The 16,112-nt window shown below is 41.9% G+C and overlaps 2 protein-coding genes across 2 annotated transcripts in view; both read left to right on the top strand.

Annotated features, from left to right (window-relative positions):
• Positions 1-16,112, top strand: part of LOC311035609 (phospholipid-transporting ATPase VD-like) — a 66,253-nt gene that overhangs the window by 18,492 nt on the left and 31,649 nt on the right. Inside the window, exons 6-8 of the mRNA XM_084043911.1 lie at positions 8,831-9,032; positions 10,731-10,816; positions 12,789-12,895. Of these exons, the coding sequence (XP_083900037.1) occupies positions 8,831-9,032; positions 10,731-10,816; positions 12,789-12,895 (395 nt within the window). The remainder of the gene's footprint in view (positions 1-8,830; positions 9,033-10,730; positions 10,817-12,788; positions 12,896-16,112) is intronic.
• Positions 132-8,398, top strand: LOC311036897 (phospholipid-transporting ATPase VA-like; the record flags this gene model as incomplete). The annotated part of the gene is made up of 2 exons (XM_084045907.1): positions 132-591; positions 8,365-8,398. The coding sequence occupies exons 1-2, from the start codon at positions 137-139 to the stop codon at positions 8,396-8,398; spliced, it is 489 nt and encodes a 162-aa protein (XP_083902033.1). The 5' UTR covers positions 132-136.

The raw sequence follows: 16,112 nt of genomic DNA on the forward strand, positions 1-16,112 counted from the left end.
AATCATAATTTGAACATAAAAAAGGGACAATAATTTGATTAACCGTACCACCCCTCCTCGGAGACCTTAACCTATGTGGACTACCCCGTTCTTCTGAAACCCCACTTTTGGGGGGCCCGGGCGTCGGGCGCGGGCCATGGACTCAGGACTCAGGATGCACAGCCTGGAGCGCATGCCGCCGGCGGCGGGGGGGGGACGTCGCCCCACCAACAAGGACCACCACCTCGGTGGCAGCAGCAGGAGACGGAGGAGGACCGTGGCCTCCCCATGGTCCTCCTCCTCCTCCTCACAGGAGACCGCCAAGCTCCTCCGGTCCTACGCCAGGAACGAGATCCGGACCACCAAGTACTCCCTGCTCTCCTTCCTCCCCAAGAACCTGTTTGAGCAGCTCCACCGCGCCGCCAACGTCTACTTCATCTTCCTGGCGGCGCTGAACTTCGTGCCCGTGGTGGAGGCCTTCCAGCCGGAGGTCGCCGTGGTCCCCATCGTGGCGGTGATGACGGCCACCGCCGCCAAGGACCTGTGGGAGGACTGGAGGCGCTACGCCTACGACCGCTTCGTCAACCGACTCCCGTGCGAGGTCTACAGCAGGTCAGAGAACAGAGCGGTTCTTTACGTTTCAAGGACGCTCGTCGCTCATAACTCTGAGAGTGTACAAATGGAACCAAATGGACCCGCAAGGGTCCATTTGGTTCCATTTGTACACTCTCATTTGGAAGCCCTTGTCAACGGACCCTGAGAGGGTCCCTGAACCCCACTTTGAGAACCTCCGAGGTAGAAGAGCCAGGGTCCCCACGGTCATGAAATTCCTGGAAATATTTTGAAATTAAAAAAAAAAAAATCCAGTACTGGAAAAGGTTTGAAATTGATCAAACATCATCAAAGGTCCTGGAATTTATCAAGGGTCCTGGAAAAATATTTGGCTATGCATTGTTTTTGGCTATTGATTTTGCTAAAACAAAACATTTTCATAAACATGAATGATATTACACGAAATATGTAACATAAGTAGTTTTTCGCCGAACGGGCTGTGTGACGGCAGCCTAATGTATGTCTCAAACTTTATTTTTGCTACACTGCCTATCTTTGGGCATTCTACATAGGAGTAAGAGACACATTATTGCGCCGAATGATTGTTATATAGGCCTGGAAATTGGGCTAAATATTCTGGAAAGGTTTTGGAAAAGTTTTGGAAATTCATTGCTAAAAATGTGTGGGGACCCTGAAGAGCGAACGCGATGTTTGCTTGTAGTTGTTGCTGCCTATCTATCTATCTATCTACCTTACCTACGCCTGCTGGTTCCCCACAAAACCATGGGTCGAGGTGGGACCCATTTTTTGGGGTCGCACAAGTGTTTGTATAATAGGTCTCGATTAACATATACCCTTTTTAAAATATTGATTAATATTGATTGATATAAAACAATTGTTTATATCCATGTAGTTTACAGCAAGTATAGGTGTTCTTGCCATTATCTACACACATGGATTAATGTTGTCAGTCACCATGACTGATTTCAGTAATTTGTATATGATTATAGAATTTTAGAATAGGTCAAACTAGCAATAGAATACATTCAATTCAATTCAATTCAACTTTACATGTGGAGAAGAGACCCGACAATCCCACCCTGAGCAAGCAATTTTGCGACAGTGGTAACTAAAAACTCCCTCTTAACTGGAAGAAACGTCAGGCAGACCCTAGGCTCTAGGGTGGCGGCCTTCTGCCTCGACCGTGTCGGAGGAAAGAAGAGAGAGAGAGAGGGAGAGACAGAGGAGAGACAGAAAGAGATACAGTACAAGTAGTAACAAAAACAATAGTAGCAAATATAATAGTGTAAGATAGTATATGATAATATAATATAGTACAGCAATAATGTGTATGCAGTATATAATGGTATAATATAAGAATGTTAAGATAATATACAGTATAGTGTAGTGGTATAGTGTAGTGTAGTAGAAATCCACTGTCGTGCTCCATGGAGAGGCCCGGTCCGCAGTCACATTCTTGAGCCGCAGCTGGGGTTCCGTAGTGACAGTCCATGGACCTGCGACGTATATGTGTTCTGTTGCCTTAATTGATGTTCAGAAGCATGCTGATGCAGATACTGGTCTCGGGATGCTTCATAACAGCAAAGGTTAAAGCCTCAATCTGCAATTTCTTCAACTGGTTGGCTGTACAGTATGTAGAAGAACAGGAACATATTAAACATGATAATACCTTAAACATCATAATTCTACTTGTTGTGCTAATTGTTTAGGAAACACAGCGCTGCTGCTGTGGAGGGACGGCTCCTCTCACGCCGTTTCACAAATCACACATCTTTCAGGACTTGGCCTGACAAAACCGTTTTTAGTTGTGAGATTCTTTTTTGCTTTAATTTAACCCTCAAATGGACCCGTAGGGTCCAATTTTGGACTCCATAAAGTGGAGTTTATCATTCCAGTTAAACTCAACACCATTGGTTTATGCAGAGAGTACTTCTTTGCCTGGTCAAACGTTGTAAACATTGCTCCTATGACATCCCTGGTCTCTTGTTCCATGGTTACCTGGTGTTATCAAAGCTCTACGTTTGCATAGCTGTAGAATACAACTCTCGTAGACGTATTTATGATTCTCTGACGTTTTCAATCTATGAGAGCTGTAGACACTTCTCCCCATTGCCAACGGGACTTTCAGCTCCTAGCCTGTCCGGGGCTCCAAACATGTCAGGAGTTCTAGTGCAACGTAATAATCCATATTCTGCAATAAAGAAGTGTTTTAACACATTGACTGCCAATCGCGTAGATCTACGCGAACCTATTTAAAGCCGCAGCGTGCCAATCGCGTAGATATACGCAAAGTGGTCTTTATTTATTTTTATTTTTTTATTTCACTGTAGGCCTCGTTGGCCACGACACATTTCATTGTAGCACCACCGGAAACGGAATTATCCGGCTTCTGGTTTTTCCGATCGTATCCGCTTCCTGTCTAAAACGAAACCTAAAAGTCGATTATCTCGGTTGTTGTTTTTCTCCTCGCTGATCGCTGAAAAGCATTCACCGCTGTAGCTTCAAGATGGCGGATCGCATAGCGAAGCGGTCTTCACTGCTCGTCTCACACAGATCCCCTGTGTGTTTAGAACCAAATGAACGCGCACTTTTGACGGATTTAGCGAGGTCTGTGGCGACATGAAAAAAAACACACTGGCACTGGTGAGTACATTATGATATATTAAACTCTGGCATGGAACGTGTTAATGCCGTCTGTGGCCGATTCTGTCGGAAATTCCCAATGGGCGGCAGTGACGAAGCGCATCCGGAAATACAAAAACATGTAAACAGGCAGTCAACGAGGGGCGGGGAAGACAGACGGCATTAACCCATTAAGACCTGGAACTGTGTCATTTTTAGATTTGAGCTAAAAAGCATTATTTTACACTTTGGGCTATTCAAAAATAGCAGATCTACAATCTCATAGCGCGGCACCGAGTGCCGCGCTATGAGCTTGTAGATCTGCTATTTTCAAAAAATCGTGAAAATGTGTGCAAATCTTTGAATATATATATTTTTAAAGTGAACATTTTTAACTCAAATCTTTGCTCCTGGGGGTCTCTGGATCAAAATATTTTGATGGGGGTCCGCGGCCAAATACATATCATTTTGGGGGTCCTTGACATGAAAAAGATTGAGCACCACTGATATAGAAACATACGTTTTTCAGAAAACTGTTGAGATTTAGGAGACATGTACTGTAGAATCGGCTTCAGGTCTCAATGGGTTAAAACACTTCTTTATTGAAGAATATGGATCATTACGTTGCACTAGAACTCCTGACAGTTAGTTAACATTTGTGGCTTGGGGGGTAAGCACCTTTATTTTTGCATTTGTACATGTTTGGAGCCCCGGACAGGCTATAGGAGCTGAAAGTCCCAGTGACAATAGGGGAGGAGTGTCTACAACTCTGGTAGATTGAAAACGTCAGAATCATATAAATACGTCTACGAGAGTTGTATTCTACAGCTAAGGTTTGCATATCACTTCCATAATAATGATATATCAGCTTTATTGTGAGACAGCTGCGTTCAGGTTCATTATGTAACGTTACTGTCGGGCAGAAACCTCTTATCTCCACATTCTAACTAGGGTTGTCCGATATTGGCTTTTTTACCGATAACCGATATACCGATATTGTCCAACTCTTAATTACCGATACCGATATCAACCGATACCGATATATGCGGGGATTATTGTGATTAGGGTAAGCTCAAATTTCATATCACACACACCATATACAGTAAGAACTCCTGTAACTTATTTATAAAGCCAAAAAAAAAAATATATATATATATATTTTTTTTTTTCAAAAACCGATACCGATATTTTCCCGATTTTTATGCTAATATCGGCCGATAATATCGGGAGGCCGATAATATCGGACATCCCTAATTCTAACTGTTAGTAGGGCTGTCAACTTTCCTCAGAAATTATATTCAAATATTGGTCTTAAAAATTGGCAGATATTCGAATATATTCGAATATTATTATTATTATTATAAAAAAATATTATAATTTTTTCTGTCAAAAACATCTTTTTTTTTTGACAGAAACAATACAAAAAACAATGTATCGAGTGCTCGGATCCAATAAAACATATCTTTTTTTTTTGTTTTTATAACTTGATACATTGTTCTTTGTATTGTCCCTGTCAAATAAACATTTTAATATTCGAATATTAATTTTCATATTCGAATATACATATTTCCCCCATATTCGAGGAATATTCGATATTCAAATATTAATTCACCAGCCCTAACTTTTAGTGTTTTTTCGTAAATTAATGCCCTACTTGATCATACTACAGCGTCACGCAAAAGCACCAAAAGTATAGCAGATCTACAAACTTGTAGATCTGCCACTTTTGCTATTTTTGAATTTGAATCCTGAAAAAGTAACAGTTTTGGACATAAGAGGTTTCTTTACACCCCCTGACAGAGACAGAGATATATTAAGCTCTGTTGTGTCAACATGGAGGCGTACGTACGGCGTTATCTTTGGATCCCTGGCGCTGGCGTATTGTTTACAGATCAACAGATCAAATATCACAGCGTAGGAGGATGATGATGATGATGATGAGGACGCCTCGTTCACACATGAACTTTAACCCCATTAACTCCCTGAGTGCCAGGAATTATTTCAGAATTGATTCTGAAAAGTGCCAGAGTTTTTTTCACAGAAAACAAAAAGTGCTTAGGAAGCGAGATACAGCCTTTTTCAGTTCTAAGTTAAACAAGGAGTGGATGGAGTTGCACATCTTCAGATGATGATATCTTGGGTTCTGAACATGTTTTTCAAAAAAAAAATATATATATTTTTTTTTAACTATTTTTTCAAAAACACGTGAAACACTTTAATGGCACTCAGTGAGTTAAGACCTGGAACGCATCTGTGTCACTTTTTGATTTGAGCTAAAAAAGCATTATTTTACACTTTGGCTATTAAAAAATATCAGATCTACAAGGTCATAGCGCGGCACCGAGTGCCGCGCTATGAGCTTGTAGATCTGCTATTTTTGCAAAAATCGTGAAAATATGTGCAAATCTTTGAATATATATACATATATAGTTTTAAAATGAACATTGTAACTCAAAACTAGACTGGGGTGGCAGTGGCTCAGGAGGTATAGAGCAGCTGCTTGGTAATCGGAAAGGTTCTCGGTTTGATCCCGTGGCTCCCCATGGCCCCCGAGTTAGTGTCGAAGTGTCCTTGAGCAAGACGCTGAACCCCTACCTGCCCCCCGTGAGCAGGTTGGTGCCTTGCATGGTTTCCTCTGCCGTGTGTGTGGGTGAATGTGTGATTATATTCACACATTGTTAACCCTTTAAGACCTGGAACTGTGTCATTTTTAGATTTGAGCTAAAAAGCATTATTTTACACTTGAGGGCTATTCAAAAATAGCAGATCTACAAGCTCATAGCGCGGCACCGAGTGCCGCGCTATGAGCTTGTAGATCTGCTATTTTTGAAAAATCGTGAAAATATTTGCAAATCTTTGAATTTATATATTTTTAAAGCGAACATTTTGAACTCAAATCGTTGCTTCTGGGGGGTCCCTGGATCAAAATATTTTGATGGGGTCCGTGGCCAAATACATATCATTTTGGGGGTCCTTGACATGAAAAAGATTGAGCAGCACTGATATAGAAACATACGTTTTTCAGAAAACTGTTGAGATTTAGGAGACATGTAGAATCGGCTTCAGGTCTCAATGGGTTAAAGCACTTTGGATAAGGCACTATATAAATGCAAAATCTATTACGTTCTCTTTCAGATCTGGACATGGTTTTGCGTTTATTGTTCTTAATCTCATGTCTGGCTGATTTCAAGAATAGTCAAATATTTTCTACATGACGAGCCTGCAGGCTGTATAGTCACTAGTTTGTTGCAACAGCCTTTCTATAGACCACCGAAGTCTTGACGTCACTCGTTCATCCCCAGGTTCGTAAAGTAATTTCGCTATGGAGAATAACATTGGGTCATCTTAGAATCGTCTCATATAAGAATTGTGGTCCAAAAATAAACAAACTGTCTCGGCGATATTGTCAGGGAGGAGGTTCTGTATCGTTTATGATAGTCAGTCACTTATATTTGATACAGTCTGTTTATGGCGAAAATTTAACTAATTCGGCGGAAGTAACATTATCGTTTTCTCACCGTCAGTTGATGCTTCATATCTATAAGAGTCAAACCGCCGCGGTCACTTGTTTATTTTTGGAACACAGTTCTTATTTGACGCGATATTAAAGACGTCTATGGCAGGGGTTCTCAACCAGTGGTCCGGGGACCACCAGTGGTCCTTGATGGGGTTCCAGGTGGTCCCCAGCTAAATGATAGTTAGGAACCAAATGGACCCTTATCATAACGGTCTTATGTGTCTGTAACTCAGAGAGTGTACAAATGGAACCAAATGGACCCGTTAGGGTCCATTTGGTTAATTTAGATTTTAGTTTAGATTAACATTGATTTTACAATAAAAATTGGGGTCCCAGAGATAGAAATGCCATTAGATGGGGGTCCGTAGCCCTAATGCATGTCAAACTGGGGGTCCTTGAAATTAAAATGGTTGAGAATCACTGCTAGAGCCGTAAAAATCGTCTCTTATGGGGGTCCCTGGCATATCTTTTCAAATGGGAGTCCGCGGGCTAATAAGTGTCAATTTAGGGGTCCTTGAGATGAAAAAGTTTGAGAACCACTACAGTACAGGACCCCAGGGTACATGTGTGCTACTCACCTGATGATGAGTCCATGTAAAGGCCCAGGGGATGAGCTTAGCTTCTCTTAACTAGCTCCCTGGATGACTGGCTAGCTGTGTAATGTTGGTTGGTTACTGTACTCTACTCTGCCTGCTGTAGCTCGCTTGGAATATGTAAACGGTGGTTCATACAAATTCATAGAATCACCTGTGTTTAGTTTACTAGTTATTAACTCCTGCCATTACTGGGGTGAACACAATCACATACTAACTAACATCCTCCTGTCTTTTCACTTTAATTAAAACTCTTCATCTACTCAGGTTTTTCGTGTGCACCGGCACCCCAGACAGTTTTTTGAAGTTGCTTGATCCAATATTTAGATATTTGATATTAATTTGATCAGACACTTGTATCTAAAAACAAAACAAAAAACTAGCAGTTCTATAAGCTCACAACGCATCCCAACGCAACGCATTGTGGGCTTGTAGATCTGCTTGTCGTTTCTGTATATTTGAAATAGAAATGATGTGGTTAATTCATATTGTACTTTTTTACCTTCTTACTAAAATGATGGACTTAGTGTAAGTACAGAGCTCAAGTAAATGTACTTCTCTATGTATGGTCCACCACAGACTGCCACTGTAAGTGCCTTGGCCAATCACAGGCAGGGGTAATGATTAACCAGCATGCATTGTGTTCAGGTCTGATACAGTGCATAGCGTTCAGACCGGTCCTGTCAGCAGCACGCATCTTGGATCAGATGAATTATAGTTTTCTGTTCCCTTTATAAGAATGTTCATTATATCTAATAGATGGGTGCAGTTCAAATAGAGCATCATGTCCATCATATCTATAGATATACACTGTCCTACAAAGCCAAAGTGCAGTAAATGCAGATAACTCATTTGGCTGACCAGTTGAAACACATTTAAACCCTTTTTTATCAGTTAAATTATTTGCGTAGTAACTACACGTTTGGCTTTGTAGGGCAGTATAGATGCGGTGCAGTTCAAACATAGATTAGACCTCTGACACGTGTACATGTTGAACTGTAATATATACACACATCCATCACTGTCACCCTCGGGGGGGGAAACCCAGCAGTCATAATTTTGCCTTGTTTTTTTTACCAGGTTGCAAAACCTGGTCTACATCTACACTCGCTAGTCCTAACTTTTGCGTGTCTTTTTCCTCATTGGCTGGTCCTTTAGCCAATGAGGGCTCAATGTCCTCCAAATACTTTAACCAGGAAGTGAATGGAGCAGTAAATCTTTGGAGCACGTTATCTCCTGGTTCTGTGTGCAAAATTAAAACAATATATATGTATATATATATTAAAGAAAGCTTGTCCAAACTCGTAGTTGGTAGGGTGAGCCATGGCAGAATTAAACAGATTAACTTGTCCATGGCAGTCAAAGAGTTTAATGGCTGCTTTAGGAATCCTATTACTAATACTGTGTGTGTGTGTGTGTGTGTGTGTGTGTGTGTGTGTGTGTGTGTGTGTGTGTGTGTGTGTGTGTGTGTGTGTGTGTGTGTGTGTGTGTGTGTGTGTGTGTGTGTGTGTGTGTGTGTGTGTGTGTGTGTGTGTGTGTGCCACAGTGAACAGAAGAGCTACGTGGCTAAGCGCTGGCAGGACGTGAGGGTGGGCGACTTTGTGCGTCTGTCCTGCAACGAGATCATCCCGGCGGACATGCTGCTGCTGTACTCGTCGGACCCCCACGGGGTCTGCTACATAGAGACGGCCAACCTGGACGGAGAGACCAACCTCAAGCAGAGACAGGTGGTCACCGACCTGCCACAGGTACAACCAGCAGCTGCAGCTATAGCCGTTGTTGAATGAAATACATTAGAACAGGGGGGTCTTCAGTGTTTTTCAGACCAAGGACCCCTTAGCTGAGAGAGAGATGAAGCAGGGACCCCCCACTACAATTGTGTTGCAGATCGCTGTACCGCTACACGTTACGCTACGTTTTTGTCATAAAGATCTGCAGTTACCATTACAAGTTACACATTCACGTTCCCAATTGGCCAATATTATTATGTTTCTGCCTGTAGTCTAAACCAAATGAAACATAGTCACTATAGCCAACATGTGAGCTTTGAGTGGGATTGAAATGTTAATCCATATTTAAAAGACAATGGTAATATCCCACGCTGTGCCCCTCTGTGCGGGGGAGAAGGTGTCAGCTCGTCTGGAGCGCGGAGGGGAGACCGTGGCCAATGGAATAGCATGGAAAACAGTCTTTTTGATCTGAAGTTAGACTACGTGGTCAGTCTGACGGTTGGTCTGATGGTCTAACGGTGTTAATGTTACCCTCAGAATAGGGATTCTAGGGTTCAAGTGTTAATGTAAAAAAAGAAAGAAAAAAAGTTCCTATCACACAAAGATTTGCCGACCCCCCCCTGTAGTAACTCTGAGGACCCCCTAGGGGTCCCGGACCCCCTTTTGAAGACCCCTGCATTAGACATTGTATAATTCTATGTTTACATTTAATTTATAGGCTACTTGATCGCTCCCCACAAGGGATAAATTGTCCTCTGCACGTTGACCCATCCTAAAACCATAAATAAATCATGTTTTTTATGGTCAAATGGCCACAAAACGAATGTGGATTTATCTATCAGAGTAAACCATGTTTTACCATCAACACAATAAAACGAGGTGCAGTGAAAGGAATGTGCAATACAAGTAGGGTTGGGTGGGCTAAGTGAGCTGTTAATTATGGGAAAGAAATGATAGTGTGTTGATGACCCAGCAGTGACAATGACTTGATAGTGTGTTGATGACCCAGTGACAATGTCTCACAATCACATTAGGGTCATGAGACACCAGCTGTGACACAGAGCCATGCCAACACTAACAACACACTAACACCCTAGCTGTGGAGCAGTAGTTCTCAAACCTTTTTCGTGCCAAAAGGACCCCCAAATTGATTGATAGAAGATTTGCGTTAATTGTTATTATTTATTTTTATATTAGAACAAACATTTTCTAAAATAGCAGGTGTACACGTTGTATAGTTTTATGTCTGATATAGGCTCCCCATAAAAGTGGAATGTTGGATATACTGTACTGTATGCGTGCGTTCCATCTAGGCATGTAGCGATTTATCGTAAATCAATTTAAATCGATTCAAATGGGTGAAAATTGCGATGTGAAAAATAGCCAGAAGAAACATTTGGACATTTAGGTGGAAAACGACAGTGATGTCACTATTATGCAACCCGGAAGTAGCACAGACGTATGCCATTATGTTCAAAGCTGGTTATAAAGATACCAAGGATTTGTCAATGATGTCACTGACATGTGCAAAAGAAAATGCAGGATCTTTGTAAGAGAATTGATGAAGAGTTTTCAGTCATTTGCCACTGTATTGAAAAGAGGATAAGAGCAAACATCCAATGATAATGTTCTGCCGCTGTGCTCTAACCAAGCTCACCTCTGTCTGTCTGTCTGTCTGTCTGTCTGTCTGTCTGTCTGTCTGTCTGTCGGTCACAGGGAACAGAGTTGACCCCTGAGAGCTTCCACAGTCACGTTGAGTGTGAGAACCCCAACGATGACCTCAGCAGGTTCAAAGGTTACATGTGAGGATGTGCTTTCCTTGTCTAATTGTCCATTATGATCCCACGCTGTCGTTATGCATCAGAGATCTCTGCCTACACACAGACAAACAATGGCTCTGAAATGGTTCTTTAAAAGGCTATATGGTTCCACAAAGAACCATCAACTACTAAAGTGGTTCTTCATGTTCCTCATCTAGTTCTTCTAGAGAACATTTCTTTTGTCAAAGTTCTTTGAGCAACCTTTGTCTTAATAGGCAGACATTCATCGGAAATAGCAGATCTACAAGCTTTATTCTTTATTCTTTATTCATAGGGATCCCCATTAGCTGCCACCAAAGTAGTAGCTACTCTTACTGGGGTCCACAGGATTACAAACAATACATAATGCAATAAAACATGTACAGTATTACAAAAACAAATTCATTCAAGACAAAAAAAAAATACAAAAAAACTAAAACAATTTAGCTTTCAACAATCCCTTAAATAACAAGTCAGTTAAAATTACAATTAAAATTTGGGTAATTTGTCAAGTGTCTTTTAAGGAGTCTCTTAAAACTAGCCTTACTAGGTGCTTCAGTGATCATTGTCGGTAACGTGTTCCATATAGTAATTGCCCGATACATTACAGATCTGCAGACTGCATTAGTTCTGGGCTTCTCTTTAACCATGTCACCCCTTGTAGCCTGCCTGGTATTGTAATTATGACGATCTCTCACATACTGTATTTGTGAATACAAACAAACTGGTTCTTTAATGTAACAAATATTCCTAAAGAAACTCACTAAATTCCATGCCAACCTCTCCTCCACTCTGAGCCATGAGAGACTGGCATGCAGTCTCTCAGTGCTCTGCCTCACACCCAACGGACGCTTCGTGGTGCGACGCGTTGCGAGCTTGTAGATCGGCTATTTCCGACAAACAGATTTCAGCCGGTTGATGAAGTTTATACGGTTTAAGGGTGGGTTTTTGGGGGTTCTGGAACCAAAAATGGTTCTTTTATGGCTTCACTCTGAAGAAAGTTTTGGTTCCAGCTGGCTGATTCTCCTGACGTTTTTCATTAACCCATTAAGACCTGGAACGCATCTGTGTCATTTTTAGATTTGAGCTAAAAAAGCATTATTTTACACTTTGGCTATTCAAAAATAGCAGATATACAAGCACATAGCGCTGCTCCGAGTGCTGCGCTATGAGCTTGTATATCTGCTATTTTTTGGAAAAATCGTGAAAATGTGTGCAAATCTTTTGAATATATTATTTTAAAGCGAACATTTTTAACTCAAATCTTTGCTTTTTTGGGGGGTTCCTGGAACAACATATTTTGAGATGGGGGGGTCGGCGACCAAATACGTATCATTTTAGGGGTCCTTGACATGAAAAACTTTGAGAACCACTGATATAGAAACATACGTTTTTTTCAGAAAACTTTTGGGATTTAGGAGACGTGTAGAATGGGCTTCAGGTCTTAATGGGTTTTAAAGAGGATGTAAATAAACGGCAGCAGGAGCAGGTGTGTAGTACAGTACGTAAGGTGCAGCAGTAGAACGCTAACAATGGCCTTTGTGCAAAAAAATAGTCTGACGTGCTGCAGGCGAGACGAGGAAGCAGTCCTTCTCCTTCCCATAAGGAAAGAAGTTTGATTTCCTTGTTTCTTCACACTGTGTTATCTGTGTGAGGAATCTGACACTATTTCTGCACGTTCAGGTTGGAGTTAGAGTCAGGTTAAAGGATTAGAGATCGAGATACAGTATACCCGATTGATTTACGCTTTGTTGCGTGCTGGTGTGGTTGCACTGGAACAAAATTGCTGATCTACAAGCTCACAACGCATCGCAGTGCGATGCGTTGTGAGCTTGTAAATCAGCAATTTTTCGGCTTATGGTTAAAAATGCCATTAAAAAAATCACTGTCTTAAAATGTTGATTTCCTCACAAGTAAAGTACATGATACAAACGTGTGTGTGTGTGTGTGTGTGTGTGTGTGGTTGGTTGTGCAGGGAGCATCCCAACAAGGTGCGAGTGGGTCTGCACATCAACAACCTGTTACTGAGGAGCTGCACCGTGCGAAACACAGAGACCGTTGTTGGCATGGTGGTCTATGCTGGTAAGACCCCCACTAACACACCACTACCATGGTGGTCTATGCTGGTAAGACCCGCATTAACACAACCATTGTAAATCTGACAGTCTTGATCACATGACCCCAGAGATGATGTGTTTGTTTGTAGAAAATCTTTTTGAGTAGAAAACAAATGGCCTCAGGGTGGCACTATAACAGGCCAATTTGAAAAGTTCTTCCCTGGCCTAGCTCCCTGGGAGAGTCCAGCGGTGCTCGAGATTAGCTGACTGACTGACTGACTGACTGACCGACCGACCGACCGACCGACCCACTCACTCACTCACTCACTCACTCACTCACTCACTCACTCACTCACTCACTCACTCTCAACTAAATGCTGCTTCTCCACGATATGTGTCTGTGGCATAAGGCATTGGTTCTCCAAGTTGCTCCGGGAAACCCCAGGGGGTCCCCAGGTATATAAGTTAACATAGCAATCACAATCATTTTAACCACTTTAACAATTATTGTATACCTTAAATTTGCGTAAATCTTTGAATCTATATAATTTTTTTTAAAGCCAACATTTTTTACTCAAATCTTTGCTTCTGGGGGGCCCCTGGAACTAAATATTTTGAGATGGGGGTCCGTGGCCAAATTTTTGGGGGTCGTTGGCAGGAAAAGGTTTGAGAACCGCTGGCGTAAGGTGCAAAACAGTAGGATGGCTGCAGCAGGCTTGGAGAAGGAAGCTCTTCAAGCCTGACAGACATGTAACCCAGCACCCTGTGTGTGTGTGTGTGTGTGTGTGTGTGTGTGTGTGTGTGTGTGTGTGTGTGTGTGTGTGTGTGTGTGTGTGTGTGTGTGTGTGTGTGTGTGTGTGTGTGTGTGTGTGTGTGTGTGTGTGTGTGTGTGTGTGTGTGTGTGTGTGTGTGTGTGTGCGTGCGTGCGTGCGTGCGTGCGTGCGGGTGGTTTCAAAGCACAAACCAGTCAGTCAGGTGAGAGGGAGGAGGCGTTCCGTTCGCCCTCATTGACACCACACACACAGACTAATGCAGGTGTTGTTAGTCACAGCCTTGTTGTCAGGCAGAAAACCTACTATCTCCATCATTTCAATTTTTTTTTTTTTCTAATGTTTTTTATGTTTTGTTGTAGTTGTTATTTTCCCACCTAAATCAATGCCTTACAATCTGCAATTAGTAGTAGAGTAGCTCTAAGAGCTTGTAGAGCTACAAGCTAAAAACAAAATAAACTATTGTACACGTTGCTATGTGTCTTGTTCGCAGTGGTGGAAGAAGTACTCAGATATTTTACTTAACACATTGACCACCAGAGGTTAATCTCATAATGTACTCACCAGTGCCAACGTTTTATTGTTGTTTTTTGTTTTTTTCACGTCGCCATAGACCTTGTTAAAATCCTTAAAATTGAGCTGTGCACTGTTTGTAAACATCGTGGAGATCTGCCTGGTTCGAGCAGTGAAAACCACGTGTCAAACGGAGCCGCCATGTTGTAGTTAGAAGAACGGTTTATGTTACACAGTGATCACCGAGGATAAAAAACTACAAGGAGAAAATGGGGTTTCAGTTTCGTCATTATAACGAGGGCCGACGGGATCGGCAAAACCGGATCCCGAATAATTCTGTTTCCGGTGTTACAATGAAATGTGCCGTATCGAGAATTGAAAAAAGTTTTTTTTTTTTTTTAAAAAAAGGAAAAAGCACCACAGCCCGTAGGCTACGGGATCGGCGCTTTACGGTTGGATTTATCGGCCCGTAGGCTACGGGCCTGGTGGTGGTAGTGTTAAAGGTAGGGTAAGTGATATTTTTTGGTTAAAACAAAAAGTATTTTGTTAAAAGGTTAAAGCACTATATTCTGATAGTAATCATTGCTATAGAGTGTTTGTTCAGTAACAGGAGTCTCCATGTCTCTCCAGCTCTTTATTAAACAGAAAATACATTTTCCGGTAGGTGTGAAAATCTCAGCCAATCAGGAGAAAGTACCCATTTTTAAGCTTCTTTTTTATAGTGTTCCAGTTCCAATTTTGCCTGCTCATTTCTTAGTGTCATCACTTCCAATGTCACTTGTTTAATCTATATCCTGATTGAGTTCTCTATCCTGATTGGATACAATTGGAAATTAAACTCAAACTGAAACGAAAATGCATTTTCTGTTTTATAAAGAGCTGGAGAGACAAGGAGACCACTTTTACTGAACAAACACTCTATAGCAATTATTATAACCAAAGAAAATCACTTACCCTGTGGTATGGCTAAAAGTAGCCATACCACAATATAAAAATACTCTGTTACAAGCAAAAGGCCTGTGTTCCAAATGTAACTACAGTGGATGCATTGGAACACAGGGTTCTTTCAGAAGAGTCACCTTTTTGTGGACATACAAGGTTTCCACCCGACGACCATGATACTGTATCTGTGTTCTGGGACAGGCTCCTCGTCTTCATAGCTGCGGGTCATGAAAAAAAAAACACGAGTCACACATTACACCACTCCTCCTCCTCCTCCTCCACACGCCTGACCTGGTTCCATTCCTCTGCATTCTTTACACAACAAACTATTGGGTTTCATTAGATCGTCGGTTCTCAACGTGGTGATGATGATGGCGGCTTGAGATTTATTCACATGCAGGGTGTTAGTCAGCTGGTGCACGCGCATGCTTGTGCGCGCGCACACACACACACACACACACACACACACACACACACACACACACACACACACACACACACACACACACACACACACACACACGCACATAAACACATGCATGCACACGCGCACGCACACACACACACACACACTCTCACACACACAAACTTGACATGATTGCGTTAAGTTTTTCTGTGTGAGGAACCAAAACAAAATGGTTATTCTTACTTATGTAAGATGTCACAATAACACATCTAGATATACGCGCACACACACACACACACACACACACACACACACACACACACACACACACACGCTTCCACACTGGACTTTCACAATGTCTAATGCTCCAAATGTGTTGATAGAGAATGAACATGAAAAGGACAGTGGTGAGGTCACTGTGGTATAAGAGTTTACAAAGAGTTTAGGAAGAGCTTACAGTAGGAATCAAGACCTACTGTATTTGTCACTCACTACAGTTACAAGCAGTGAAATGCAAGCTTAGGAAGATCTTAGGAACGAAAGCCAACAGACTGTGATTTGCAGCCATGTAGCTGAGGTTAGGTGAGTGAGATCATCACAGTTTAGAGGAT

Source organism: Gymnoscopelus microlampas (genome assembly GCF_963454915.1).
Source record: "Gymnoscopelus microlampas genome assembly, chromosome: 20".
Taxonomy (NCBI): Eukaryota; Metazoa; Chordata; class Actinopteri; order Myctophiformes; family Myctophidae; genus Gymnoscopelus; species Gymnoscopelus microlampas.